This window comes from Aspergillus eucalypticola (assembly GCF_003184535.1).
Source record: "Aspergillus eucalypticola CBS 122712 chromosome Unknown BO83scaffold_37, whole genome shotgun sequence".
NCBI classification, from domain to species: domain Eukaryota; kingdom Fungi; phylum Ascomycota; class Eurotiomycetes; order Eurotiales; family Aspergillaceae; genus Aspergillus; species Aspergillus eucalypticola.
In genome coordinates, this window is record NW_020290311.1 from 117,637 (window position 1) to 145,468 (window position 27,832).

A 27,832-nucleotide genomic window follows, 5' to 3' on the forward strand; every position below is an offset into this window, starting at 1 on the left:
AGGGGACTCCTACCCGCCTACTACCACCCATCGCAGTACCAACACCCAAACCTGGCGCTCTCTGCTGCTCCCGGCACTCACCCAGAATCCTCCAACCAACCAACCAAAGTTCCTCCCATACTACCCGTCCAGAAGTCTCATCACCACTAACACCCCCCAAAAAATCCCTTCCCAGCGAAATCTTCGCGTCGTGTCCTCTGCATCCCATAACAACACAACCCCATCCTTTTCATCATTTCTGAGCGATTTTTTCCATCTGGATGACTTCGCTCAATCCACTCCCCTTAATTTTAGCGCGTTAATCGGATGCTGTGTTCCCCGAAATAGACTCCATGCTCCGTGACGAGCTTCTCCGGTCTAAGAAAGATGAGATCGCGTACGTATTTTATTTCCCCCAGCGATCCAATCTACTCCCCTGGTCCTTGCGATATTGAATTATCGCTTACTTGGAATTTTAGACGTTGTTTGTCGTCGCGGAAGCGCAAACTGAGCGAGCTCTACTTTGCGACCGTAGGCTTCGCGGGCGCGACCGAGAACGCTCCGGCGGACTCGCTCTATCACCATAAGGAACAGGCGTTCCTCGACGCCAACGACCTCTCAAAGTAAGTCGCCCATATCAAAGTCACTCATATAGCTGTTGTTTCATATGTCCAAACTATTTACAATTTATCTATCCGCCCCAATTCGTGGGATTTTCAACTATTTTCATGTATCTCCACCTTTACTGAGGAGCATACGTTAACTGTTTGCAGAGGTCGTTATTTCAATCCAGCTACACTCCCACCATTACCAGACTATGCGTCCATTTTGGCGCGCAAAGCCAGGGAAGCAGAGGAGACAGCTGCGGCGACACGACCGGTGCCAGCGGAATTGACTGCCAAATCTCACGATGCTACGGCCTCCGTCCCGCAATTGGGAGCCCAGAGTGCTGCTGCGCAGGCCATTGCCAATGATGGTGAGCGCCAGCCGAAGTATCAGAAAGTAACAGAACAGAGACCCTCTGATCACGAGCCTGAGCACCGAGTGGCAACTAATCAAGTCGCGCCTGCTATCGCATCTCAGGTGTCCCAAGTGCCTGATGTTTCGGCTCCTGCAATAGCGCATCCCGCGCAGCCATCAGCTACTGACAACGAGGTGTCTACATTGACAACGGAAGCACATCCAAATGACTATAGCAATGGCATCGGTGAAGGTAGTGCATCCCCAGCTCAGGCACAGACAAAGCCCAATGTGGATGCCCGGCTATCTGGAACTCCAGACCTTTCGTCCGCTCAAAGGAAGGATGGTATACGGCCTACCCTCGCTCAGGGCCGGCCCGCCCAGGTTCCTGAGCAGCCACTCTCCCCTGTTTCTTCAGCTGGGCCTTATTCCAATAATACCCCGGTGCCAGTCCCCGTTTCACCCGCTACCAGCCCTGCGGAGGAGGTGAATGATGCGCCCCACAAGATTCCAAGTCCCAAAGATGAAGAGGCAGTCAAGGCACCGCCTAGCTTGGTGCCTTCCACGCCTGATGAGCAACTTCGCCTGGAAGAGGCTCAATCACTTCAACAGAGCAACCTGGCTGCGGTTAAGACAACTGCGGACGAGGTTGACGGAGGTACTGTCACGAGCGAGGTCATCCAGGAAAATGTTGTGACGTCGCCGGCTGACGTCAAAGAAACGCCGAAAGAAACGCCCGAGATGGCACCGGCTCTTCCGTCACTCGATCATAAGAGGCCTGACGGAGTTATTGAGGCAACCGATGAGTTACGGCCTTCCACACAAGCCGGGCCTGCACCTCAAGCTGAGGCCAGCAGCAAGGTGCCTACGGAAACAGCTCCAGTGCTAAAGAAACCGACGCCGCCAGCCCATCCGGTACCGTCTCCACCGGAAAGAATGACAACCAGGGTGTCCTCTGGCGCTATCAGACACAAATCTGTTTCCGAGATTTTGGGAGAACCTCCAAAGACGCCCGTCTCGCCTTCGGACAAGGGAACTCTGCCCGAGAAGCCTACAGAATCAGCACGGGATGTGTCCACTGCGACCCCTGACTCTGCAGCCAGGATGCGGTTCAAAGATCGGAAAGCGCGTGAGAAAGAGAGAACTAAATTGTCTACCGTCGTATTCCCAAAGCAGCAGCAACAACAACAGATCCAAGAGAAAAGCGAGTCTATGGAAATGGTCCGGCAACACGCTGGTGATCTTGCCAAGATTAATGAAGAACAAGACTATCTTTTCACCCTCTTCCAGAATCGAGCATACGCACCTCCCCGGGGTACAAGTCTTAGCACACTTCTCGCATCAGCCCACAAGACCTTAACCACTTCCAACCACTTCCTTGATTACCAGGAACAAATGGACTGTCGTACCTTGCGCCGCATCTATTCCCTCCAAAATGCGAATCGATGGCCCTTGCGTCAGTTGAAACGTTCAGTTGAACCACCTCGAGAGGCAACACATTGGGATGTTCTTCTGGATCATGTAAAGTGGATGCGCACTGATTTCCGTGAAGAGCGGAAGTGGAAGATTGCAGCTGCAAAAAGCTGTGCTGACTGGTGTGCGGAGTATGTTAACAGTGACCCCGAGCATCGGTCACTGCTCCGCATTCAAGTAAAGAACCCATCATTGAAGATTGAAGCTAAATCCAGCATGATTTCGCCACCTGAAGAGACAGGTGATGAAATGGCGGCAATATCTCACCCTACACCAGATCTAGTGCCCTCCACCGAAGAGGATTCTGTTAGTGAAGGATTCAATGATGAGCCGCGCCACGATCTTCATGACACAGTTGCACCAGCTGCGATCTTCTCCCTTGGTACCGACGAGTTCACGTTCTCATTGGACATGACGGCGGCAGCTCGAGAGATCCTTGATAATCTGCCAACATACACACCTGTCACCATTGCCCCAGACACGAACTTGCCCGCATTCAAAGAACCACCAGACTCTGTATGGAAAACCGAGATCCTGCCCGTTTCGAAATACGCGTCGGGCAAAATCACTTTCCATGACGATGAACCACCCCCCAAGCGTAGCCGCTACGACTACTCACAGTACCAATCAGATCCCGAGCAAGCCGTGCTGGATTTGCCGCCAGAACAAAGCAATGTCGCATTGTTCCGACCTGAAAACAGACATATACGTGAAAGAATCCACCCAGGTCATTCATTTCGCCCTCCGACTGAGCATCCTATGCCCTCGGTTGGCTTCTTTGAATCTAGACAGTCGTCTCAGTGGACATATGCAGAGGATGATGAGCTACGGCGCTTAGTCAAGGAGTACTCATACAATTGGTCTCTCATCTCCAACTGTCTCACACCATCATCACAGTTTACATCGGGGGCAGAAAGGCGGACCCCCTGGGAATGCTTTGAGCGTTGGGTCGGTTTGGAAGGCTTGCCAGCCGACATGTCCAAGACACAGTACTTCCGTGCTTATCACCAAAGGCTTGAGGCAGCACAGCGAACTGTACTAGCGCAACAACAAGCTGCCCAACAACAACAACAGCAACAGCAGCAGCAGCAGCAGCAGCAACAGCAACAACAGGGCAACAACAGCAATCCGCAGTCAGTACCCCAAGTCCGAAGGCGGACGACGCAACCTGTCAGGGTCGATCGCAAGAGATCCTCTAAGCACCTTGCATTGCTTGATGCCATGCGAAAACTGGCTAAGAAGCGAGAGACCATGCTCCAGAAGCAGCAACATGGTAAGATGTGAATCAGCATATTTGCTTTGGCTATTGCTAACTGTTTTGATTTCCTATAGCCTCGCACTTGGCATCGTTACGGAAAGTAAACGAAGCAAATCAACCGAAACCTCCAATTACGTCGCCCGCTGAATTCAGCCGACTCAAGTACGAGCGTGAATTGAAGCTTCAGGAGCGGCAAGAACAATACCGGCAGCAAATGATTGCCCAGCAAAGAGTATGACCGTGTTTCTCTTTTCGTGCACTCTATTCTTGACTAACATCTATGCTTAAGGCGAACCTAGCAGCCCAACGTGCCGGGCAAATACCTAACCAGCAGCCGATGATGAATGCCCCAGGACGCACTCCTGGCGGCCTGCCTCATAACCCTGGAACTTCTGCTATGACCGGCAACACTGCAAATGGCCTTCCGAATGCGTTGCCTAACGGGCTGCCCAACGGGCTGCCCCCCGGAGTTGGTGCTAACCAAGCACGTCCCCATATGCAGGGTATGCCCAACGCTACACCTGTGAATGGACCCATGCCATCGAATCCAATGGCGATGAAGATGATGCCACAGTCGGGAATCCAACAGAACAATGGTGCCCGCCCTGGGATGCCCATGCAGACACCTGATAATACGCGTGTTATGCGGGAGGCAAATCGGCTTCAAGAGCAACAACGGATCCTCCAGACCAGACAGCAGGCCCCGCCACAACAACATCCTCATCAACAGCAGGCTCAGCCCCAACAGCCACAGCAGCAATTCCATAATCAACAGCAGTTTGTGCCACAAGGATCCCATTCTCCGAATCTGAATATGCCGAACGTCAACGGCACTCCAAACAACCCTGCGATGATGGCGGCGCTGCAGGCCGGAGGTGGAATGCAAAGCCCATCCTTTCACAACACCACCCCACAGGGAGTGTCTACGCCCTCTCCCCGCATGGCTCAACCCAATCTCCTCTCCGGTGGTGTGGTCCCAACTATCAGCACCATCCAAAGCCAAATACAGCGGAGCAACCCGAACATGCCTCCGGAGCAGGTTAACAAGCTTGCTACGGATCGGTTGCATCAGTATCAACAGCAGCGCATGTCCCAAGTTGCCATGAGTGCTGCTGCTGGAAATATTGGCAGCGTGCAAGCCAATTATCAAATTCCTCACGAGGCCAGTTTCCAGTCCCCGCAGCCGGGTTTGAATGGTGCGCCTGGTATGCAAGTACCTCAGGCTCAAGGATATTCCCCCATGATGCGTGTTCCCCAACCTGCCCAGCAAAATCGTGTCGGTGTAGGGAGCTCCCCTGCTATGAACGGGGCGGTTCCTCAGCCGAGCCGGAGTGTGACGCCGCAAACCCAGCGCAGTGGCAGTGCCCAGGCTGGCGCAGTGGCCGGGACAAGCAAGAGTCCTAACCCTCCGCAGGCTCAGACGGCGACAAGCTAACTGACCTTCCCTTGATCTTCTCTTCTTCGTTGTAAATATTTCCCACCCACCTTATCACCTTTTATTCACTATCCCTGCTTCGAGCACTCACCTTGACACCCTCCAATCCTCTTTATCAACGCCACCCTTATTGCCTCCAACCCCTTCGTCCTTTTCACCTCCCCCCAAACACTTCTACCTGCTTTGCGAGACAGACCTTCCTGTCTTATCTTTCTCCAGATTTCTCTTGTTATACCGGCAGATTTTCACCGGCTTTCAGCCGGTTGCCTGTTATGCACAAATGGCTTCCATTTTATCGACCGGGGCCATGTCCCCCTCCATTTTCAACGTTGTACTACATGTATTGATAGGACGGATACAAAAAGGTCAGGAAATTATTGGAACGTCATTTGGAATGGATTGCATTAGAGCAAAAGAGAATTAATGACTACGACTGTACGATTACTATTGATAATAATTGACGCACCTGCACTACTTCGTAATTGCCTTGGGGATGGGTCTAAGCGCGCGTCTAACCCGCGTCTTTTGCCACCGCCTTCTTTTTATCCCGCCGATTGTCTAGTCCTCCACCAGCTTCAGTTCTACATACCCAGTACAGACTCGCCATACGCCGCGGGTGCTCATATCGCACCTATGGATTGAAGGCAGATTTCCACTCTTTTAATTAGTTCTTTCCAGACCAGCAGCTCACGAAGACACACCGTCACAATGTCGTCCTCCCAACCGCCGCAGAGCGGCAATGCGGACTCCGGTTCCTCAGCGAAGCCGTTCTCTTTATCACTAGGCGGAAATTCCACAAGAGCGCCAGCAAATGGCCCGCCGAAAAAGACGTCCTTCAACATTCAAGGCGCAGCACGTTCCACCGACCCATCTAGCCGAACACTCGCGCGCCGACCTCACCACCTGCACGATGACGAAGAATCCGATGAAGAAGCTGCGCCCACCCACGAAGTCGTCACCGGGTTCGACACCTTAACGGGAACCGCCATCCCCGCAAACAAGGTGGAAGAAAAGCGTGAGCTGGTTATACCCGTCGCCGGAAACAATAATTGGAGGGACCGCCCGGGCGTCAATCTTCGGAAACCTAAGGGCAAGAACCTTTTGCCAAAGGAGGTCCAGGCCATTCAGGAAGCGCAGAAAAGGGGCGAAGTTGCTGGAGACAATGTTGAGACAGAGCGTCCGAGTGTGGCTTATGGATTGACTTTTGCGCAGCCGGCTTCGCAGGATTCAGCCCAGCCGACGGATAATGATCGTCCGATGAAGGATGTTACTGGGCCTGCTGCTACTCCTGCTGCTGAGGAAGAACGCAAGCCACTTACCCAGGATGAGATTGCTCTGCAGGCGCTTATTCGGGAGACGAAGGGTGAGCCGGAGCGCAGGTCGGATCTTGTTATTGAGTCGGCTAATCGGGATGGCGATGATCGGGCCGGAGGACGGTATGATGAGACCTCTTCGTTTCGAGCGGATGTTGCGGCGCGCCCGGAGTCTGCGAGCTTGGATCAGTATAACGCAATCCCGGTTGAGGAGTTTGGCGCTGCGCTACTTCGTGGTATGGGGTGGAAGGAGGGTCAAGCTGTAGGAAGAGGAAAATACGGTGGTTCTTCAAATCAGGACAACAAGCCGCGGGTCCCGGAGCGCCGTCCCGGGTTCCTGGGGATTGGAGCGAAAGATGTGTCTGGTGGGAAGGGTGCAGAGGCCGAGCTCGGCGCATGGGGCAAGGCTGCCATGCGGAAAGGCTCTAGGAAGGGAGGGAAGGAGGGCGAGTCCAACCCGGAGGGTGTATATATGCCCATTATGATGCGGAACAAGCAAACGGGCGAGTTCATAACAGAGGAGGAACTTGCTGCGCAACGGAAGGATGCCAAGAAACGGGGCGATGAGGATGAATGGAAGCAACGACGCGATCGCAATTTGGAGAAGAGTGGCCTGGATAGGGATCGCGATCGTGACTCCCGGCGTCGCGATTACGATGACGATGACGGTGATCGCTATGACAGACGCAGGACGGGATCTTCAAGGAGAGACCGGAGTTTGTCATCCAGTGACCGGCATTCAAGACGGCGCAAATACGAGGATGAAGACAGTGACAGTCGAGATGACCGCTACTACCGGGACAGAGACCGTGACCGGGATCGTGACTATCGCCGGGATCGCGATCGAACTGGGGACCGGGAACGAGAGCGTGACAGGGACAGAGATCGGGATCGAGACCGCAGCAGACGGTATCGAGATGATGATCGCCATAGTAGCTCGAGGCACTCTTCCTCGCATACATCGAGCAGACATCGTGACCGTGATAGGGAGCGAGACAGTGATCGCGACTCCCGCCGGAGAAGGAGAGACGATGATCGATGATCTGAGGAAGACCTTTCAGTTTCATAGACATATTCAAATCCGCATATACTACTTATGATCTTGATACCACTTTTGTACGACTAAGGGCGTATGGAAGGACTATCGATAGCGACACTATTAACGCTGACGTTTCAATACCGACAACAGATCTCATAGCCATGTAGAATACTTGCCTCAACAGCTTCTAATTCAGAACAGGTAGTACCATCTAGGGGGGAAAAAAAGAACTTTTTATATGCTGGTCTCCTAACAAAAACAGAACAAGTACTCCCACTGAAAGCGCCAACATACACACGGTATTTGCAAAGATCATGCAGATTAACTTGGGTCTATTTGTACATAGTCTCATTCAAAAGTTTTGTTTTTATCCACACCTGGGTTCTCCTATACCCCCAGCATGACCACGTCTTTTTCATGCTCTGGGACACTGTCTTCAGGGAGACTGCTGTAAGGGTCATACGGGGTAGAAACGCCCAGGCCCCCGAGTCCCACACCACCGTCCATCTCTGCAAGAACCCATTCTACGAGGTAGCTTTCGTCGGAAAGTTCCTCAACACGGCGGTAATGCCGGTCAGTATACGAGGCCAGCGCTTGCAGGATATCCTTCATGCCTGCTGAAGTGCGACCTTCGCGGCGACGCTTCGCCATGCTTGAGGTGGCAAGCTCGACAAATGTTGAAGCCGGGTAGGAGCGGAACAAAGCGAACAGGATCCGCTGGGCGACTCTGGATGTTCGGGCGTTCGTGTTCCAGTCACGAAGTCTGAGAAGGAGTGTACAGAGGTTTTCCGGGTCAAGAGTTTGAAGAACCTCGTCGATCGAGGGGTTGCCAGTTAGGCTGTTGGCACGCTCGCTGGCTTCGGAATCGGTCGCTGTTGGGTCCTCTGCAGCATCTATCGCAGAAGTGAACAGGGACAGTAGCCGGGCTGGGTGGTTGAGCTGAAGTGCCAGTGTGATGGCTTCGCGATAAGCCCCGGCGCGAATGTAGTTCTGAAGCTGTTGATCTTGCTCAATACGAGCTGAGTTGGCGTTTACTGTAGCGGTGTAAGTGGCCGAAGTCGTGTCTGTCCAGAAGGTAACAGTTGAGTCGGCAGAACCAGAGGCAAGACCGTAGGGAGAGGTTTGTGAGAGGGTAGAGGAGGACAGAACGTCGTCACGGCAGCCAGATGGCGTCGGGCTGGCCAGAGCCCAGACACGGTCCTCATGGTTGTCGAGAGTCGTCTCGACCTCGCCGCTGTAAGGGGACCAAATCTTCACCAAGCCATCTGCGGCCGCAGACGCAACCAGAGGTTTCGCCTGCGCAACTGCATTATGTGTCATTGCTTCGTCTTCATCCTCTTCCTTGTTAGACAAGTCCGAAGGTGGCAGCCAGATCACCTTGAGCACACTGTTCGTGTGACCTTCGAAAGTGAGAAGACAGCTGTAGTCCGACAAGCTCCAGATCTTGATAGTCTTGTCTCCCGATCCAGTAGCAATCATGCCTCGGTTTGTGCTCGTTCCCGTGTCGGAGGTGAGGATAGGGGTACCACGAGGAGCGAATCGTGCTGACCATACTCCCCTCTTATGTCCCCGCAGGACACCCACAACGGAGCCATCCTCGATGGACCAGATCTTCACTGTACGGTCCTGGGACGCGGATGCGAACAAGGTCGATGTAGGGTTAATATCCAGAGCATTGATATCCTTTTCATGGGCTTTGCGTGTGTACACGGCCTTGGGGTTGTGAGGTTTGGAAGACTTAAGAGGAGCCAATTTACCCGTGTCCCATCGTTTGATAGTACGATCTTGCGATCCTGTGAGCAGGAAAGCAGGGGGATGGTTCAAGGGGTCGTTGTGAGCAGGGGTGTTGACTGGCGGAGGAGCTCGGGGGAAACTGATGGCACCGAGCGACTCTGCATGTCCAGTGAGGACAGCAAAGCATGTGTAAGAGGAATTCTTGGGGTCAAGCCGCCAAAGACGTGCAGTATTATCCTTTGCGCCGGTAACAAGCCAGTGGCCTGACCAGTCCACGTCGATACAAATAATGATGTCGTCGTGACCTTCCAAGTGTGTGACGTCGGCACCAAAGTAGTCACCCTCTCCGGTAGCTGGCCTATCCTCGGACGGTCCAACTGAAACCACCCTTATACTTTCGGTGTTGGTAGCTAACGCAAGCATCGACCGATCGGGACCGACATATGCAAGATCGATAATATCATCATCGTTGCCGGAGATGCGCCTAATAACCGGCAGCGGCTCAAAGGTAGACCCAGCTTTGTAGTCGGCGAGTGGCTGAAGCGAGTGCAGTCGAATGGTTTGGTCAGCATGCACAGTCATTGCGAATGACATGCCCGCGGAATACTGAATCGCCACTACGGCCTCGAACTCGGCTGCAGCTTCTTGCTCGTGAGTAACCTCTCCTCCGCGGTTGCAGTCCCAAACACGCAAACGGCCGTTCTCTCCTCCCACCAAGCACAATCCGCTGTCAGCGACGAAGCAAGCTGCTTCCACGCTCTCAAGAACGGGGATAACACGGCGCGTCTTGAAAGTCCGCACATCCCACACAATGACAGTCTTGTCGCGGCCTGAAGAGAGCAGCGCATTCTCTGCGGGTGAGTACGAAAGACTCCGGACAACAGAGACGTGCGATTCCAACGATGCGATGGGCTTCCTCTTATTCAAATCCCAGACGCGGACCATACCCTCCTCGTCACCTGAAGCGAGTCGAAAAGCGCCGATCGAATCGGCTACTTCATCCATGTCCTCATCCTCATCAGAGTCAAGGCTCTTGCCCTTGGACCCCTTCTTTTTCTTCTTTGATGATGCCTTGTCGTTGTCCTGGTAAGGTACTTGAAAGAAACACAGCGCCGAGATAACACCACCATGACCGTGGAAAGTATGCGTGATGTATCCACCCCGAATATCCCAAACCTTGATAGAACCATCCGCAGCGCCAGTTGCTAGGAGAGTACCCGTGGGATCGATTGCTGTGGTAACAACAGGAGCTGTGTGAGGTTTCAAGGTTCTAGCTAGTTTGGCCTCGACGGTTTGTGTGTTTTCATCAAAAGGAGTCAGAGAGTAGATGCGCATGGACATCGAGCGCGAGCAGAGAACGACGTGCGAAGCCGATGGAGAAACTAAACGCAGTCAGTACATACCTCTTAGCTAGCGTAGGAAAGGGAAGTAAGAGAGAGGGAGAGTTGCATACTGGCCAAGCTAGTGATTATTTCGCCATCCTAGAACATCCGGGTTAGCTATTTGCGACTTCTGAATGCGTGAGAGAAGCTTACGCCTTCAAGGCTGGCAACTTGGTCGCCGGTCTCAAGGTCGACCACGAGAGCATCCTCGCCAATGCAAGTCGCCAATAGACGACCACTAGCATCCAGCGCAGTGCTTCCTCCGGTGTAGATAGGACGAAGAGTTCGAGACGCCTCGAAGGTCGTCTTAACCACGGCTTTGGACATGATGGGGGAATTTTCTCAACAACCAGAAGTCTATAAATCTACCGCGCCATCATATGACAGAACAAATCCGCGCCTTCAAAGAAAATGGCAGTTGCGTACCGCCGTCCGAGTCGCCGTCGCACCGAAACTTTTGGGTCTTTTTTCGAGATGTTTGCTTTGTTTGACGAGCTGGTGGAACCCCGCTAGCTCGTGATCTAGCCGCTTCAGACGCCGGAGCCGCTTACATGACTGACACTTACCATTTGGGGCAGGACCACCACCGATCTCGCAACCCATCGAGTTGCTTTCACTGGTCTCGGATATCTTCATCAAGGCAGAAATGCCCCCTGCGGTTACTTTTCGATGAACGTTGTTGACATGCTCACGCGATGGGGCGGCGAGCATATCTCAATCGGCTGGCTCTGGTAGGCTCATGTCTCTTTTCTTGTATATGCTCAGCTGCGAGTGGGGACACATCTGATGTAGTTTGTTGTCTGCGCGAAAGTCTGTTCCTGAAGTAATATGCAATCAACGTGAATGAGATCCCCCTTTAGGCATATCTGCAGCTCTCGTCTTCATACCCACCTGTGTCCCCATCTTAAAACGGGCTGTCACGCCTCTACCCTCTCGCCTTCATTTCACGCGTCGCAATTTACTGTAATGACCGAATAATTAACAGTTATCTAGGGCCGGTCTCCTTACGAAGCTCCTGAGCGCCCTGCGAGTTCTGTGGTGAACTCAGGAAATGTCACTCAGCGGACAATATCAGGCTTACATGCGGACGGATACGTCCAGCATTATGATGAAAGAGGCCATCCAATCAATCCCCAATCTAAGTCCTTTGGCAGGGAACTCCGTAGGGCCAAGAATGACATCCTTTCCACAATGGGGATTGTTGTCAGCGAAGATGGTAATGTTAGTGGGCCCAGCGAACAGCAGAAGCTCGATATCATAGCTGCGGAAAACGACTATGGCTTGGTTATGGCCACTCTGGACCAAGTCTCAATCTTCCTTGGCTCTTGGTGGACCTCTTCTCTTCTGGGTCGGGTACAGGTGAGAGCCCTATATGCAGTCATGGAATCTATAGCAATGGGACAGTGGGCTAATCATATACCTCAGACCTTCAAGAGCTATACGCGGCTGCCCCTGTTGAGCATAGTGCGTCTTGAGCGCTCTGCCTACGGAATATGGGGCTTCTATTTCGCCGGGATCCCGGCATGGGCTGTATCTACATGCATATCCTTTTGTCGACATCACCCCTTGGAACGTTTAATTGCTTTCTTGCAGAATTTGTTCCCGGAAGATGACGTGGGCTCTAGGCTTATACGGGCATTGTTGAATGTCGTATATTCAGCGTAAGAATCCCAGACCAACCTTTTCACCATCTTCTAACATCACATATAGGGGAAGAGGAACCATGCTGGTCCTGGCGATACAGACGTACATGTATTCCCTCTTACAATCCCTTCACATCGTTCCTGCTCACTCTATGCCCGGGATACGCTTCTTTCTGCCCTTTGGAGAGCTAGCTTCAATGCAGCTACCCAGTTTACCCACAGACCTTTCTATCGAGTCTCTTAGCGGATTCCTACTGGGCCTTCTAAAAACCCCGTCGTTACTCGTTTACCTATCGGTATGTCTACGCCCAGTAATCGAGGTAAGGCTTTATAGATTTATTCGGCGAAGACTGCCCAAGCCTATCTACGCGGACGAACTCTCTGTGAAAGTGGCGTACGACAATGATCTTATCGACTGGATGATGCCAGCTCTCGGACGTCGATCAGAGGAAGAGAACCGTCGCAGTAATCTCTCCTTCACGGAAGACTTGATGTACGAGCTAGGCTTCTTTCGATCATGGGCGCTATCCTGGTTTGGCCTAAAATCATTGCGCACGGCACGAGCGTCGGAGCAAGCAGCAGACGCTCGTCGTAGACGAGAGTGGCTGGAGTCCCTTCCTCAAAGCATAGAGCAGTTGCAGCATGAGCGGCAATCCAGAACCCGTCGACCACGAAGACGGTCATCCGAGTCCCCGTTTACAAATGGGCATATCCATCATGACCCAACACGTTCTGATACTCCAAATCGAGGCTCGATCGATCAAACAGCTGATTTAGGAGCTGGCTTCGGTGGTAACCAAGTCCTTGCCAATGAGGAAAACCGTATGTCTCAGTCGCCAACTGAAATGAGTAGTGGCGACCTCGCGGAAATGGCTCCTTTACGGAGGGCAGGGACATTACCTCTACCAGACGACAACTCGCCAGCTCTACCAAATGGAGAGTCACGGCATGCTGATGCAGGCGAGAATAACCGGAACTCGCGGTCAAATACGCTTTTCTCCCGTCCATCATCACCTGCGACCTCTTCTCCAGCTTCACCCCGGGTCCGGGCTTCTCTTATCCATCAAAATTCCGATGTCATCACAATGCAGCTGGAACTTTTGGGAAACCGCCGCCCTCAGAACCAAGGACAGGCAACTGCACGACCTCAAAATGAAGCCTCTCAACTTCCATCCAATGGCGAGGTTGTAGACGGGCAAACGATTTCTGAATTTCTTGATAGCCTTTTGTCCAACCAGGGCAGGAATTTAACCACGGTTGTTAATTCGGATAATATGGATAGTGATGGACTCTCCAATATGACCACGAGCGCATCGCCTATGCCTATCAGTGACAACCTTGGCTCGGCCTCTCCGCGTAACATTCAAAGTCTCGAACCACAACGGCCACCTGCTGAAGCTCCTACGTCAAATCCGGTGAATATCCTGCCTGAGAGCATAGAGGAACCGTCACCTGGTGACACACTTCATCAATCACCCGAAGCAGAGCGAGCCCATGAGAATGACTTTGATTCCGAGATATTTCCCCGAATTTCCGACCCTAATATTCGTCAAAATATGGTACCTAGTGGAACTGCCACTGCAAATCGGGTGACCATTCTCTCCTCTCACCCTGTCGACTCGTTAGCATCGCATCTAGCGTCTATACTAACAAACGTTATGTTCATACCCCTCGAATCCCTCTACCTGCGGTCCCTTGCTGCGTCATATCTGCGGTCTACTCACGCTCCTACCGCGCTCCGAGCTGATGTCCGAGGGTTAGGAGATTGGAGTTTGACACCACGATCAGACATGTTGTCATACCTTGGAAAAATCGCCCTCATAACTGGAATACAAGCTGCCGTGAATGCCACTGTCTGGGGTGTCATATCTGGTGCCGCCATCAAGATCGGAAGAAGGTTTTGCGGCTGGGGAACCCTATGAAGATCGTAATCTTTCTGTCGGCTATAAAATCCTGAGATGGCCTTTTGACCACATTACTTTCATTTGACAGAGTGGCTCTTTGCAGCCGCCGTCGCTTTTCTCTTCATTGCACATATTACTGGACATAATGGACACAGTCACTTAATCCTTCTCGTATCATCATATTACTTTATAGCCCCATAGTGACCGAGTAACTTCAACAGAATCACTTAGTATGAGCTATGGTTGCAAGACCAAAAATAACTCGGGAGAAATATTGATTCTATCATCGTCGTAAAATTCTTAATTATACAGTAGCCCCTCCTTTGCGAGGCCTACGATCGGGGCCATTGAACAAGGAATATTTGACAAGACTTCACATCCAAAGACATCCCGGTATCACTTCGCCGGGTTCTTCCCTTTGCGATTCGGCATGCCAGGGACCTTCCGACGCTCCCATACCATCAAGTACCCTTCCTTCGTGAACAGAGTCTCGGTTTCGGCCCGCTTCACAAACAGATCCTGAATCTCCAGCCACTCGGGCCCACGCTGCTCGCCAGCATGTTCTTTCTGAAGCCGACTATTCTCCGCAGACATAGCTTTATCATGCAACTGAACAAGCCAGGAGACTTTCTCGCTTCCTGCTCCAGCCCCTGACGAGGCTTTTCCACTAGCTGCATTGACTCCTTTGTCTGCTGCGGCTTCCTCGTGGGCACCTGGGGCAGCGACAGTAGGGTCGAGAATGATGTTTGCGACGAGGTCGTAGAGGATCGGTTCGCCTGGCGGCCAGATCTCTGGGTTCGGCTCAACATATGGCGACATGTCTAATGAGCGAGGGGACGGGAAGGTCACGATTGTAGGGTTTCGTTCAGAGACGAAGCGGTTCTTGCTGAAGCGCTTGATGTGGAATAGGAGGTAGGGAGGAAGAGGGTGCAGGAGCCTGTGCCGGACTCTGTGGGCGAGTTTTTCGGAGGCGGTGATTCCGTTGTATTTGTTTAGGAGGGTAGTCAGAGGGACTTGCGGGATGATAGATTCCCGGTTGGCGGATTGGAAGAGAGGCGTGGGTGGTAGATCTAATGTGAGGATGAGGAAGGGTGTCGTTTGGCTGTTGATGGAGCCGGATTCGGTGAACACTAAACGTGCGTTTTGGGTATCTGAGTGGGCTGTGATAGCCTGGCTTTCGATCCTCAAGTGACCCTGAAATGCGGCTTGGACAACGCTTGTAGGCGTCTTGGATGGTTTCTTGGAACCTCCAAGAGACAGGTGGAGGTTGTTCAAGAACCACGACATGAAGTCCACTGGGTCGGACTGCTGTGTGAGTGTAAAGCGCTTCGATGAGCGGAGAGCGATCTCCTGCAACAGTTCGTGTGGAGATACATGTGAGCGGAATGCTTTGGGGTTCCATAGTTTTCGGACTAGAGTACTGAAGCGGAGGGCTAATTGAGGCGTTCCTGGTTGAGGGAATTCGTGCAGCAGGAAGTAATTGCGGATGGGGAAGACGTGAGCTAAGAGCTGGACCACCACGTTCAGATAATCGTTGGCTTTGATATTGTTCATACCGACAAAGCCTGGGGATATTAGCACATTGCACTTAGCAACATAAACGACCTGGGTGTCTTACCAGGCCTATAGCGATTTCCTGCTAGGTCGAATGCGTCATGAACCTCCTTGTCCAGCTTCATCACTTCATCCTTATTATAGTACGGGTCCACCACGTATTTGATATCATCCAAGCTCTGGTTCTTGACCTCATATCCTTCCGGGAGAACGTAGACCTTTTTGGTACCCATATTGACGAAAACATGGTGTCCGACCTCAAGCGCATGGAAATAAGCATGCGACTTCGGTCCTCTGCCCTGGAAATATTTGCCGCACACAAGACAAGCGTAAACATTGATGTTCGACAAGCTGACTGAGCATAGCTTTTCAAAATCGAAGTCGAGGATCTCACGATTGATCGTATCGAGGTACAAGTCGCTGTAGCCCTCCATGGGGGCGCTCTGACGTTTCGGGGCCGCGATAACCGGTTTGTCGTCATCAGCATCAACATCGGACGATTCGGGGCCTCCATCTTGCGCTGCTTCCGCTAGCTCTTCGCCTTCCTGGTCGGCAGCCGCAAGTATATCCTGTCCGCTGCGCTCATGTTCTTCAAGCTCCTGTCCAGTCGCCCGGCGAATCGGCAAAGCTCCACGGCGCGGATCGTTTTCCGACAGCTCTTCATCCTCCACACGCGCTTTCTTCGAGGCAGGGGAGCCTGCTGCAAGCTCTTCCTCGAGCGACAGCTCAGCTTGTCTCTTCGACATCATGACTGGGTAGAATGGCGAGATTTGTGAGGGAAGCTGCTGGGGTTGCGGGATTCAAACTGCGAAGGACGCGATGCAAACCGCCTGGTGCAAACATGCCAAACACCCGCACAGCGTCATAAGGTGCTTGGTTACATACGGCATCATGGGATCGCAACCCGGCGGCATCAAGCTAGGTGCGCTAGTGCTACGATATTACGGACAAAGCGACTTCTCAAGAAATCATTGATATTGTCTCTACCTAGCTAAATAATAGGAGAGACTTTGTCTCGGTCAAAGCCATGGAAATTACCCTGCCATGCAAACCGATCTTCTCTTGAAACCCAAGTCCCGTGAAACCGAAAACATTAGACAATCATTGGTATGATACATCACATTAGGCACTCTTGACAATCCTGTTATTATCGAATGGTACTTCTTGCACGCCGTCCTTAGTCACGATCTTCACCAGAACCTAGAAGCTGTCAGCTACCCGTACTTGCTCGCACTCCAGGTGCCTATGATTTCGGTAACATACACCCTTGTAATCGATCGGTAGTCTGCGCTTCAATTCGTCTGTGCACATTTCCAATAGCTTCATTCCTTCTTCAAGCGAAATGTCGGGGTGGTGGTGTTTATCGAGGGTGGACAGACAGTAGTATCTAGAGCAATTTAGTATGAATCCCAACAGCTGAAACCGCTGTTACCCAGCGCCCGCACTTACTGTGCATATCCGTGAGCAGCATATGGTACAGGTGCCAGCGATGCCAGGTAATCGATCCAGTATAGGTGAGGCTTGTGCGTGATGGGATCGACACCTCCCAGCAAGAGGTTGACAGTGTAGGGATTCCGAGACCGCAGACTCCGCGCCATTTCTCCCCGAACAAAGCTAGCAACCGCATTCGGGCCCAGCTCGGTATCGTTCCGCATCGTGTATAGTTGGATATTGGCTTGGATGTACTCCGCAAATTGTACTAGTTGAGCTCCGGGTTAGCTATGTAGTTCCTGGCGGTTCCGCGTCTCCGATCACTGGGGAAGCTGCGACGAACCCGTGTCTCCCGCCTCTCCGGAGAAGGCCATAAGGTTGTGTTCATTCAGCTGTTTTGTCTTGTCATCTTCGGCTTTGAGGATGGTGGGGCCTCTCATGGCAGCCTTGGAGGCCGCCAGAATGACGAAGTCCTTGCCAGTGATGCCGAGTAGAACCTCCCTGTGAACGAGGATGAGTGAGCGTCGTGTCCATCGATATAAATTTCGGTGTACTTACATGTCTGTAGTATGTCAGGGTGTGATTAATTTAGAGGAAAGATGAAAGAAAGGGCGGTAATGGAAGAGGTGATGGGAAGATGACAGTCGAGAGCCCATCGTTGGCCGCGCGGAGCTTTGACTGCCTGGAGCTGCGGCTCTTGTTGCCTTACTGCCTTAGGCCTGAGCTCCGTGCTGAGTCAGCAATTAGGCGTAAAGTTGATGCGCCTTCCGCCTGCACGGTCCACCGGCAGAAAAAAGTGAGAAACCGAGTATCTCCATCGCATCGGCCAATTTGCCAGAGCCTTCTTCCCCTCCAGACCCTCTTTTACCGCCCGTTTTCCACTCCCGGAGCTTCGGTCAATTACATTGGGTGATGTCGTCCTTTTTCACCCTGCCCGCTTCGCAGCGGAAGCGCAAGAGAGAAGACCGCGCCGGCGCCCCCGCGTCTAAGAAACGAGGTGTCGATGGAGACGGAGATGCGGGCGCAAAGAGTGGCAAGAAGAAGACTAGGGAGCCGTCGGTTTCGGGAAGCGACATCGATGAGGATGAGCTCAGTGGCGCATCAGGTTTGTCGGAGGAAGAAAGTGGCTCGGATTCCGACGAAGGAGAGACAGCCGGAGACCGGAGATTGAAGCTTGCGGAGCGGTACTTGGAGAATGTCCGGGATGAGGTTGAGGACTATGGCTTTGATGCAGCCGAGATCGATCGTGACTTGATCGCAGAAAGGCTGAAGGAGGATGTTGTACGTATCCATCTACCCATTCCACTCCTGTTCGACTGGTCGGGCATTTTACATGCAGAGCTGACGAGAACTGCAGGATGAATTCAAAGGACGCGTTTATCGTCAGATCGCCTCCGAATTGGCCTTCTCGACGGCCTCCCATACCTTCTTCCGGGCAGATACGCAATCAACTACATCAATTGCAGTCCACGCGCCGTACGTTTACACCGTTTCGAAGGACAAGACCTTGATCAAATGGGAACTCGCCACACCAACCTCCACGGTTCCTACGACAAACGAAACTTCTAAACGTCCCCCAGCGCCCCAACGGAAGAAGCCAAAGCAGGTCAGGTTTGTGCGGGGTTTGCGAAAGGTTGCGGAGACGGGAGAGGAACATGGCCACACCAAGAACATCTTGTCTGTCGCAGTGTCGCCGTCCGGAAAATTTGTAGCCACGGGAGGACAAGACCGGAAACTCATTGTCTGGGATGCAGAGACTCTTACCCCCTTGAAGACCTTCACACAACATCGCGACGCTGTCAGTGGTCTTGCCTTCGCTCGTCATATATCTACCATGAGTTCCGGCGAGCAGCTCTTCTCTGGCTCTTATGACCGGACCATCAAGACCTGGTCTTTGAGTACAGCCGGTCATGCCTATGTTGAGACACTTTTCGGACATCAAGACCATGTTACGTCCGTCGCCGCCATGGCAATCGATCAGTGTGTCAGTGTGGGAGCACGTGATCGCACGGCCAGGTTGTGGAAGGTTATCGAGGAATCCCAATTGATCTTCCGTGGTGGCTCTAAGAGCGCCTCCTATCAAGAGAACAACATTGACTGTGTAGCGCCGTTACCTCCTAACCACTTCGTTACGGGATCGGACTCAGGTTCCATCTCTCTCTGGTCCATTCACAAGAAGAAGCCGCTTCACACGATCCCTTACGCACACGGCCTCGACCCCTTACCTCCACTGGATGAACTCTCCTCGGAAGTCAACCAGGAAACCGCAGCACACAACTCCCGTCACCTCCGGCGCATGCCCCGCTGGATCACCGCTTTGACTACCCTTCCAGGCACAGATGTCGTTCTTAGTGGCAGCTGGGATGGCTTCATCCGTGCCTGGAAGATCTCAGAAGACAAAAAGACCATAGTTGCCCTGGGCCCTATCGGAGCAGGATCTAGCATCCCGCTTACTCCCGATACCCCATCCGAGCAACTAAAGCAGACCCTCGCTTTCGACACACCAACGAGCCCGGATCACATGGCAGTCGACGGTGCGCCGGCCCAGCAAGCCGAGGAGGAAGCCGAACCGCTGGTCAAGGGTGTTATCAACGACATTGCTGTATTCGAGCGTCGTGCAGAAACCGCCAAACCAGGCCAAGCGCCAGCGGAACCCAAGTCCAAGTCCAAGTCCAACAACAAGCCGTCTGCGCCCGAGCAACATGGGCTCTGCATCGTAGCCGCTGTTGGCAAGGAACATCGGCTAGCAAGGTTCAAATGCTTCTCCAACAACTTCCATGACGGCCCCACCGCAGACGGTCGGAACGGCGCCGTGGTGTTCGAAGTATCATTCATCTCCGAAAAATCGAAATGATCGAATCGAGGCGCTGACTGACTAACTGATCTTGGTGGCGGCGCTGGACGGCTGTATGCAATGTAGTGAAAACAAGGCGTCTGTGCATTCTATATCTCCTTCTATTTTATGCATGTATCTTTTATTCCCGGGCCGGTGGTCTCTGCATATTGCTTTCAAAAGTTCGCATTAGACGAGGTACTTTTCTGTTCTACTATCTCTCTAATCTCCGTGATTTAGCCGGTTTTTTGTACGATGTATATACTTTGAACATGACAATTTTCTTGAATGACTCCTCTCCTACTACTAGTATTATTACTCCTCATCACAAAACATCCAACCCCCCTCACCAAATAGAACCAACTGAACTAACCCCAATAAAACCATCATCATGTACCACTGACAAGTCCTTCCTTCAACCCACAACATAAGCGCCGAGCGTGACAACGACCCTGTCCCCTGCAGGCCACTAAATCTAGCTTGTCTAGCTAACGGGTTCATTAATTCCCCGGCGCTAAAGCCGGCGACTAGACTGAAGGCGGATAGGGATATCTGCCTAGTGCCTAGAGCCCTAGACTAGATACTAATTACGTAGTGGTCTCCGCGAGTTGGGCGGGGCATGCTGCATACGTAGTTACTAAGTTTAGCTCAATAATACTACTACTACTACTACTACTACTACTACTACTACTACTACTACTACTACTACTATTATTATTATTTACGGCTATTTTTATGATCAGACGCATTAAGTATTTACTCGTATGTTGGCCGGGAAGGACTAAGGGTTATTCATGTACTACTAAATGCTGTGACGCGCGCACGCGAATGTGCGCGGTTAGGATTGGAATTTGGGGAGGGGTAGGTGGTAGTACTAGTATGTCATGCCGGGCGGGCCGGGGAAGGATGCAGTGTGGAATTTGGTAGTAGTATGGTTGTGGGTGTTGTGGAGGGGTGGGAGATTGGTGCTGGCTTTGTGGTTTTCGTGGCTGAGGGTGTAGAGGATAGATGTTCTACTCTGTTCTACTGATATACTAGTAACTACTGCTTGGTCAAGGTTCACATATTCAGTGTGGGAAGTTTTGGTATGTATTGTCTCAATCAATGAGATTGTCATTTCCTGCAATCTAGAATGATAGTAAAGCGGGAAAGAAGAAGAGTAACAGAAGACTATGCCATAAGATGCTTGATGATACAAGTGCTCTTGAACAGAAATGTCATGATAAACCGAACGTCGCCTGGAAACGACCTTTACCCAAGGTATTGAATGAGCAGCAAGAGACAAGAGATCGAAAACAGGGGTATTTTCAAATGGCCTGAGAGGGAAGTTTAAGCCTTGGTCGCGGGGATGATGCAAGTAGAATAGCACACGACTTCGTATTTTCTCCGTGGTCGTATATCAAATCGCCAGCTCGGCGGTTCGTGTGTATGTAGCAGGCCTAATATAGAAGTGTATAATTCCTTTGGGGGTCTCAAGGATGGGTGAACTAGCACCGCAGAATCAGGGGAAGTCGCAGATAATGGATCATTAGGAAGTAATATCAATCGTCATTGGAATCGTAGATGAGATGTCGGAGCGCTTTAGTAGGCTGAGGGGCGGCGACGGCCCCTGTCTCTTGTCCGCCTAGTTGGTCGCACGGGGCCTTCGTCAGAATCGTCATCCACGCTGATTGCATCCATAACAGTAGACCCGGCGGACACTTGCTGTGGGAGCCGTCGATCATTGCGGAATCCTGCTTGAGATCTGGATTCACTGCGTCCTGAGACTGTACCAGAAGTCCCATTCTCGCAAGATGGAGAACTCGACTGTATTCGGTAGGTTTGGATGCGATTGCGCCGCATGCCACCTGCAGGCGGCAGAATCGGATCCTCATCGTCGTCATCATCATCGTCGTCGTCATCATGACTTTCATCATCCAGGCTCTCCTCGTCCAGGCTTTCCTCAGACATCTCATCAAAGGTTGACAGGTCAGTTCCGATAGTGTGGGTGATCGAGATCTCATGCCGCCCAACTACCGTGGATCGGTCAGATTCGGAATAATCATCGTGTTCCAAGTCATCGTCGATGAACGAATCCATGTCCGCATCCTCATCCTCCTCATCCATGTCGCTATCTTCCTCGAGAGCTGACGAAATTCCAGAAGGCCAGTCATAATGGTTCTGCCGGCGGAAATGCCCATTTGCACGCATGTTCGGAAGGTCGCCAGGAGCTAGGCCATACCATTGACGATAAAGTTGATCTATGTCGGCAGGTTGTATATCAAGGGGCAAGTGGTCATGGTTGGGGTCCCAACCATATTCGTCCGCGTCTCCAAATCCATCTTCAATCTCATCATCGTCATCCAAGTAGTCCGTCATTTCCGAATTTTCGTCTGACTCACTCCAGGCCGAAATGCCAGTCACAGACTCGTCATCTTGTCGATATCCACACTGTGCACACCCTTCATCTTCCTCTAGCTCCCACGAACAACGTGGACAACGCACAACATTGTCCTCGAGGTCCACGATAGGTTGCGCGACTGGAGTCTTCTTGTTGAACGTACCACGGAACAGTCCCCCCTCCCGCGGGTGTGTATTTGTTTTGTCTTTTTCCAGTCGTTCCGCTTCCTCGCGTTGATGATTTAGGTGTTCGACTGTGGTCTCGCCCTTATCAAGCAGCTCCGGGCGACTTGTGAACATTTGAACAACAGCGCGGACCTTGAGTACTTCATTTAGTGCCTGTTGCGCATCGAATCAGAAATGAGCATGATGTCAGGGGCTTACCAAGTATGCGGGAGCAGGTTGCGCTTTCACCGGTGCTCGACAGTCCGGGCATGTCTTGTTGTGCCTCCCACCGACAAACCATGATGTTAAACACTAGAGCGAAAGGTTAGACGCCAAAACTTATGAGTGTCGTCGATATTGGCGATACTGACACTATAACAAAAGGTATGTCCGCAGGCAAGGGTGTAGGGTTCATAAAGTGGTCGGATGCAAACGCCGCATTGTAGGAGAGAACGGATATCGTCGACATGGCCTTGCAGCGTTTCAAAGAGCTAGAGATGAGGGGGATATATCAGCGCACGAAAAGCTCGATTATAGGAAGGAAAGCTTACCCCTGACGCGTTGTCTCCAATATTGACATTTGGTGTGCTGGTGCTCTCGGAGCCATTGCTCAGGGCAGCTCCAGCGGGGGTAGGTTCGGACATGGTATGAGGATACACGGACCAGATGCTGGTGGTAACGGCCTTATATAGTTGAGGATCTGGTCTTTGTATCCGGCGCGACAAGTTTCCGTATCAGATACGGAAGGTGAACGGCTTGCGGTCGGTGAGGAAGGGATTGGATACAAATAGTATGGATGGGAACTCTCAGGTACGCGCGAGGATTGCCGACATAACTGGGTCCGGACTTTTGCTATGGCAGAAGGAACTCCCCACCAAGCGCTGGAGTTTGACGCGACGGGGGATGGGCGCCAGAGGTCGAGATGAAATGCTGTTGGCCTGAAGATACCAGACGGTATGACCGGCACGAAGCAGAGGGTGAAGGTTCGAAGAAAGAAAAGAGGAATTATGATCTATGGCGATTGGTCTGGCCGGCGTGAGCATGATTTTCTGGTCGGGGAATCTGCGCGCAAACCGAGCAAACAATGGGGCGGCGGATGATTGAGTGGATCCGTGGAAGAAGCCGAAACTCTACCTATCGTCGGGTCGATCCCATACATCACAAGTTCACATCCATCTCTACTCCGTACCTTCCAACACATCTTTCCAACTTCCAACAATTAGTCTACGCCAGTCAAGAAGAAACAGGGAGAGTCGAGATTGAACCCAGCCTGATGGGCTAGCAGACAAGGTTATGAGCTGTGATTTGTCCCTCTTCAGAGCTAGACGACGACCCTAACGGAAAACTAAGGCCGAAGGAGTAATCCGGCGCCGTCTCACCGTCGATACGCCAAATGTATCTCAGCAGCTCTTTAGCTCTGTCATAAGTGGGCCACGTCGGGGTTATTACTGCAGTTGGTTCGAAATAATTTATCCAGAAGCTATTCTAGTTAAGCAGTGAGATGGGGGCCTGTTCATGTCCCAACAGTTCTGATACTTCCGACAAGTTGGCCACCATCACCCTGTTCCAAATTAGTCATTCACTTCGTATGTCCTGGCGCTTCAGTGAACCTTATGTGAGTATGCAGGGTACAACTTATTTTAATATTGATGGCTTCATTTCGCGTGGCAATAACTAGGCCAGCGTGTCTCCATCGTATGACAGAAGGAACATGGCTAAATCCGGACATCAACAACCGTCTGCCACACTTGCAATTTATCTCCCCTACTCATACCCTAAACTATGGCTAATCCCATCTAGCACTCTCTCATCACGGTTGTATAGATTGAATCACAGCAACAACTTACATGGAGCTGGAACGAAGTCTCATCTTCCAGACCCTTGGTGCGCACGGCTTCACCACGTTGTTCCTCTTCAATTGGCAACTGACTGCAGGTCATCTGCATGCGGTGCATTTACTAATACTTTAGCCAAGCAGCGCATGGATTTGGCTTATGACTTTGTTCTAGCCGCTCCTGTTGCATTAAAGCGCTTGTTAACCGCCTCAAGACCACCCACTTTCGGGTTATACCCCCGTAGCGGGTTACCCCCTACAAGAAGAGTGTCTCCTGACTACTTACTGATGCGTTTATGCAGGTTTGGATACAGTATGTATGAGACGGGAGAATATGGGAGAGGTTTGGATTGATATCCTATTCGTCTTAGAAGTCTTTTCTTTCTTTCGCGAAAATTAAATGAGACCGTTGGTCTTTCAAAGCCAGATTGAAGCGAAAGTGATAATTTTCAAATGACGAGGCTCAGCAGACGTAGCATTTGGTTGTTGCATCATTCGACATCGGCAAGCGCCCGCTTACGCGAATGCTCGCGCTTCAAATCCTCCGAGATGAGATGGCTATCATCGAAGACGCCCTTGATCACTTTTTCCTCTTCCACGATCTCCTTATCCATATGTTCAAGGAAATCGATCTGCTCCCTAATGAATTTCTTGGCAGCACGCGTATCAAAAGTGCGCCGGGCTCTTTGCTGATCGCGCATGAGCCTATTGACGTCACGGAGACGCTCGCCAAGAAGCTCGAATCGATACTCGGTGAACTGATGATACAATTCATTCAAATTCGAGATTGGGCGGACTGTGGTGAGAACGGTGTCGTCCTTGACGGACGAAGCCCGGGGACGGAACGATGTCACCATGGTGATTCGCTCCGTCGCTCCCAAAGCACGGAGTGCTTTGTGCTCAATGTAACGGCCTTGTAGGATGACCGCTGAACCCTAGGACGACTCATAAGCCTTGAGCTTGGGGGATCCACCTGTCATGTACTTACTTTCTGCGGTCCCCTTACTTTGACAATTTCGCCATTGCCCGTACGAAGGGCTGTTTCTCCTCCGGTCATATTGGTGCAGTCCGACAGCATAATCACGCAGACAAAGGGGTAGCTGTCAGTGTGCCAGTCGACTATGGCATCATCGTCGCTGGGCTTTACGGCAATGCCCTTACCCAACATCCCGACTTTCTTCGGAGCATTATGCTTCTCTTCTTCGCTGTGGCCAGAGATGTTCACGTGTCCCAGCTCGAAGTCCATAACCGGGACGAGATCGACACCAGCAACTTTGGAGATTATGGCAAGAGTCTCTGGATTCTTCCAGGCGTCATAAACAAATGGAGCGCACCTATTCCTACGTGTCAGTCATGGCCTCCAATGGGGTGAAAGCTTCAATATTTACTCAGCTGCATATCCCCTGAGTTGGCATTGAGCGATCTCACTCGAGTACTTGTGGTTGGAATAGACCTCTTTGGTGAGGACTTCCTTGCGCATTTGCTCAATAGCTTCGGCCGAGAATAGTGGGAAGGGCTCGGAGACACCAACAGGGGAAACTCCACGGCTGTTAGGGTAGCCGAGCTCAACCATAGTGTGGACCTTCGAAGGGGGCACAAAAGCCAGATGCTTGGACGGGTCGAATACCACATTGTTTGGCTCTGCAGTGGCATCTTCGATCTGGCAAGCCTCGCCGGCGATCTCGACTAGCTCATTAATGGCTGAGACCGGGCTGGCCATGCTAGAACCGACTGGGGCCATTGCTAAGGCTTGAGAGGATCCTGAGAGACAAGTGGCCGAAAGGATGGTATTCGGTTACTTTGAGGGCGTTTAATGGTCTGCTACTTGAATGAACTGAGTGAAGCTGATGAGGGAAAAAAAAGGGTTCAAGGGTGGCCAGGTATTTATACTCAAATCCAACAAACCTGCTCGTGGCAAGATCCGGATTCAAATAACTTCACTGTACGCTGAATCTTGTCAAACCTGTGGGCTTCTCCAATATGTGAATTCTCTCTCAAGCTTGACAGCTGATAGCAAGCCCTAGCTATAGAAAAATACGCACGGTATGTTCCTTGGTCAGTGAAAGCATGTTAATGAATGCATGGGCAGATCAGAGCGTGCTAGTGGCTCGAGCATTGAGGGATTAATTTTTCTTGGGAAATTTCAGTTTTAAAGTCCTCATATTCGTTGAGATCCTATGCGGCTGGTCATGAACATTAACTGGGCTCCGCTTTCCATACTGCTCGGTGGAAGCAACATGAACATCATAGGCCTATAGCGACAGCTGATGGAGATAGCCCGTGGATACTGTTCCTGTGTTCGGTTTGGCACAGTGAATCCATAGCCAACCAAGATACCATTCTCATAGCCGTCCAATGTTTTGTTGGCCCTGGATTTGTCGGTGCTTTCAGTCACTGGGTAGATCCAGACAGAACAGACCCCCAATGGCAGAAAGTGGGCAGATAGTGATTATGTCAACCAGTTTTGGAAAGCCAGACCAGGCAGCTTCCCAGCTGGTATTTGTGCGGCTAGCGCCGAGATATCTTACTACCTCACATCGAACCTGGCGCGTGCTTCTGAATTTCCTGTTTTGAATTTCTTCTGCCAAAGGTTCGATTAGGGCACTTCAGGACCAGACGGGCACCGATGGATGTTATGATTTGTCGGGATTGGGGGTTGAACGTATATTACGAGAGCTGCCAAATATCTACGCGCTAAGCCACTATTAGTTGGGGATTTTTGACTTGATTCGGAATAAGTATTGGGATGGGTTCGATTTTCCAGCTGGGCAGGTTATTTTGCAAGCTGGTCTGATTATCAGGTAACAGAGATCACCCCCTCTCTCACAGCCTATAGCGGCCCTTGCGCTTTCCGCGCCCATACACGTGTCATTTGACGTCTATGGCCGATAAGGGGCATTTCGGAAGGACTGGCAATGGTCCTCGTATCCCGAAAGGGGTCATATTCAAATGCATTCTTGCTTGATCCGATTAGAGCAACGGTATTGTAGATGCCCTCTGCGTGTGAGCAGTGAAGGTTGGAATACGTTTCGATAATCACGTCCACTGGCTGACTCGTATACCCACAATGGGTATGCAGACACAAATGGGCACTGGAATCATGATTCATATTACCCTATATCATATACGGACGGTGTAGTGGGCGTGATGCATACTATCAGTGCTTGCATGTTTACAGGCTAGCTTCATTGTTCAACATTACTGTGATATGGCCAGATGGGGTACCCAATGAAATAGGCAGATACTATGCCTTGTAACTGCCCCACCTTACCAATAACTTTCTTTGGTTATGATTTTCTTCCTCGAACCAGCACCCTCTATAGTAGCATGGGCAGGACCATGTGACGAACGGGAATAGAGTCGGACAAAATCTGCAACCAACATGTACGCAATCTTAAAACGCCAACAAAGCTCTGCTGATCATTCAAAAAGCATTAATGTAGAATAGTGCAGACGGGGGAGAAAGAAAGCAAGCATATCCCGGAATGCCATGACAATGAGCGGTAACCACTGCAG

The 27,832-nt window shown here is 51.5% G+C and overlaps 10 protein-coding genes across 10 annotated transcripts; 5 read left to right on the forward strand and 5 right to left on the reverse strand.

The window, feature by feature from the left end:
* Positions 1-20: 20 nt before the first annotated feature.
* On the forward strand, positions 21-5,533 carry eaf1 (MYB and HSA domain protein). The gene is made up of 5 exons (XM_025529918.1): positions 21-376; positions 459-602; positions 753-3,685; positions 3,745-3,902; positions 3,960-5,533. The coding sequence occupies exons 1-5, from the start codon at positions 333-335 to the stop codon at positions 5,103-5,105; spliced, it is 4,425 nt and encodes a 1,474-aa protein (XP_025383057.1). The 5' UTR covers positions 21-332; the 3' UTR covers positions 5,106-5,533.
* Positions 5,534-5,700: 167 nt separating this feature from the next.
* spp2 (spliceosome ATPase-activating subunit SPP2) lies at positions 5,701-7,572 on the forward strand. Its single transcript, XM_025532289.1, has one exon. It carries the CDS (start codon positions 5,814-5,816, stop codon positions 7,458-7,460), a length of 1,647 nt encoding a protein of 548 aa, XP_025383058.1. The 5' UTR covers positions 5,701-5,813; the 3' UTR covers positions 7,461-7,572.
* Positions 7,573-7,705: 133 nt separating this feature from the next.
* BO83DRAFT_348067 (U3 snoRNA-associated protein UTP13) lies at positions 7,706-10,992 on the reverse strand. The gene is made up of 3 exons (XM_025528836.1): positions 10,727-10,992; positions 10,645-10,672; positions 7,706-10,573 (listed from the first exon to the last, which is right to left on the reverse strand). The coding sequence occupies exons 1-3, from the start codon at positions 10,898-10,900 to the stop codon at positions 7,845-7,847; spliced, it is 2,931 nt and encodes a 976-aa protein (XP_025383059.1). The 5' UTR covers positions 10,901-10,992; the 3' UTR covers positions 7,706-7,844.
* Positions 10,993-11,764: 772 nt separating this feature from the next.
* Positions 11,765-14,138, forward strand: BO83DRAFT_431802 (uncharacterized protein; the record flags this gene model as incomplete). The annotated part of the gene is made up of 3 exons (XM_025535594.1): positions 11,765-11,932; positions 11,999-12,234; positions 12,284-14,138. 3 exons carry the CDS (start codon positions 11,765-11,767, stop codon positions 14,136-14,138), a joined length of 2,259 nt encoding a protein of 752 aa, XP_025383060.1.
* A 243-nt stretch (positions 14,139-14,381) lies between these two features.
* BO83DRAFT_382710 (ubiquitin carboxyl-terminal hydrolase family protein) lies at positions 14,382-16,455 on the reverse strand. Its single transcript, XM_025532290.1, has 2 exons — positions 15,739-16,455; positions 14,382-15,685 (listed from the first exon to the last, which is right to left on the reverse strand). Exons 1-2 carry the CDS (start codon positions 16,421-16,423, stop codon positions 14,517-14,519), a joined length of 1,854 nt encoding a protein of 617 aa, XP_025383061.1. The 5' UTR covers positions 16,424-16,455; the 3' UTR covers positions 14,382-14,516.
* Positions 16,456-16,635: 180 nt separating this feature from the next.
* pre1 (proteasome core particle subunit beta 4) lies at positions 16,636-17,545 on the reverse strand (the record flags this gene model as incomplete). Its single annotated transcript, XM_025534364.1, has 4 exons — positions 16,636-16,874; positions 16,938-17,061; positions 17,124-17,373; positions 17,449-17,545. 4 exons carry the CDS (start codon positions 17,543-17,545, stop codon positions 16,797-16,799), a joined length of 549 nt encoding a protein of 182 aa, XP_025383062.1. The 3' UTR covers positions 16,636-16,796.
* Positions 17,546-17,944: 399 nt separating this feature from the next.
* BO83DRAFT_371008 (ribosomal RNA-processing protein RRP9) lies at positions 17,945-20,215 on the forward strand. The gene is made up of 2 exons (XM_025529919.1): positions 17,945-18,386; positions 18,463-20,215. Exons 1-2 carry the CDS (start codon positions 18,018-18,020, stop codon positions 19,957-19,959), a joined length of 1,866 nt encoding a protein of 621 aa, XP_025383063.1. The 5' UTR covers positions 17,945-18,017; the 3' UTR covers positions 19,960-20,215.
* An 818-nt stretch (positions 20,216-21,033) lies between these two features.
* Positions 21,034-23,456, reverse strand: BO83DRAFT_382712 (uncharacterized protein). Its single transcript, XM_025532291.1, has 4 exons — positions 23,034-23,456; positions 22,854-22,973; positions 22,702-22,794; positions 21,034-22,635 (listed from the first exon to the last, which is right to left on the reverse strand). Exons 1-4 carry the CDS (start codon positions 23,124-23,126, stop codon positions 21,520-21,522), a joined length of 1,422 nt encoding a protein of 473 aa, XP_025383064.1. The 5' UTR covers positions 23,127-23,456; the 3' UTR covers positions 21,034-21,519.
* Positions 23,457-23,859: 403 nt separating this feature from the next.
* BO83DRAFT_160374 (uncharacterized protein) lies at positions 23,860-24,755 on the forward strand. Its single transcript, XM_025526315.1, has one exon. The coding sequence runs from the start codon at positions 24,194-24,196 to the stop codon at positions 24,668-24,670; it is 477 nt and encodes a 158-aa protein (XP_025383065.1). The 5' UTR covers positions 23,860-24,193; the 3' UTR covers positions 24,671-24,755.
* A 52-nt stretch (positions 24,756-24,807) lies between these two features.
* On the reverse strand, positions 24,808-26,057 carry BO83DRAFT_431807 (uncharacterized protein; the record flags this gene model as incomplete). The annotated part of the gene is made up of 3 exons (XM_025535595.1): positions 24,808-25,251; positions 25,305-25,650; positions 25,705-26,057. 3 exons carry the CDS (start codon positions 26,055-26,057, stop codon positions 24,808-24,810), a joined length of 1,143 nt encoding a protein of 380 aa, XP_025383066.1.
* Between the last annotated feature and the right edge of the window lie 1,775 nt (positions 26,058-27,832).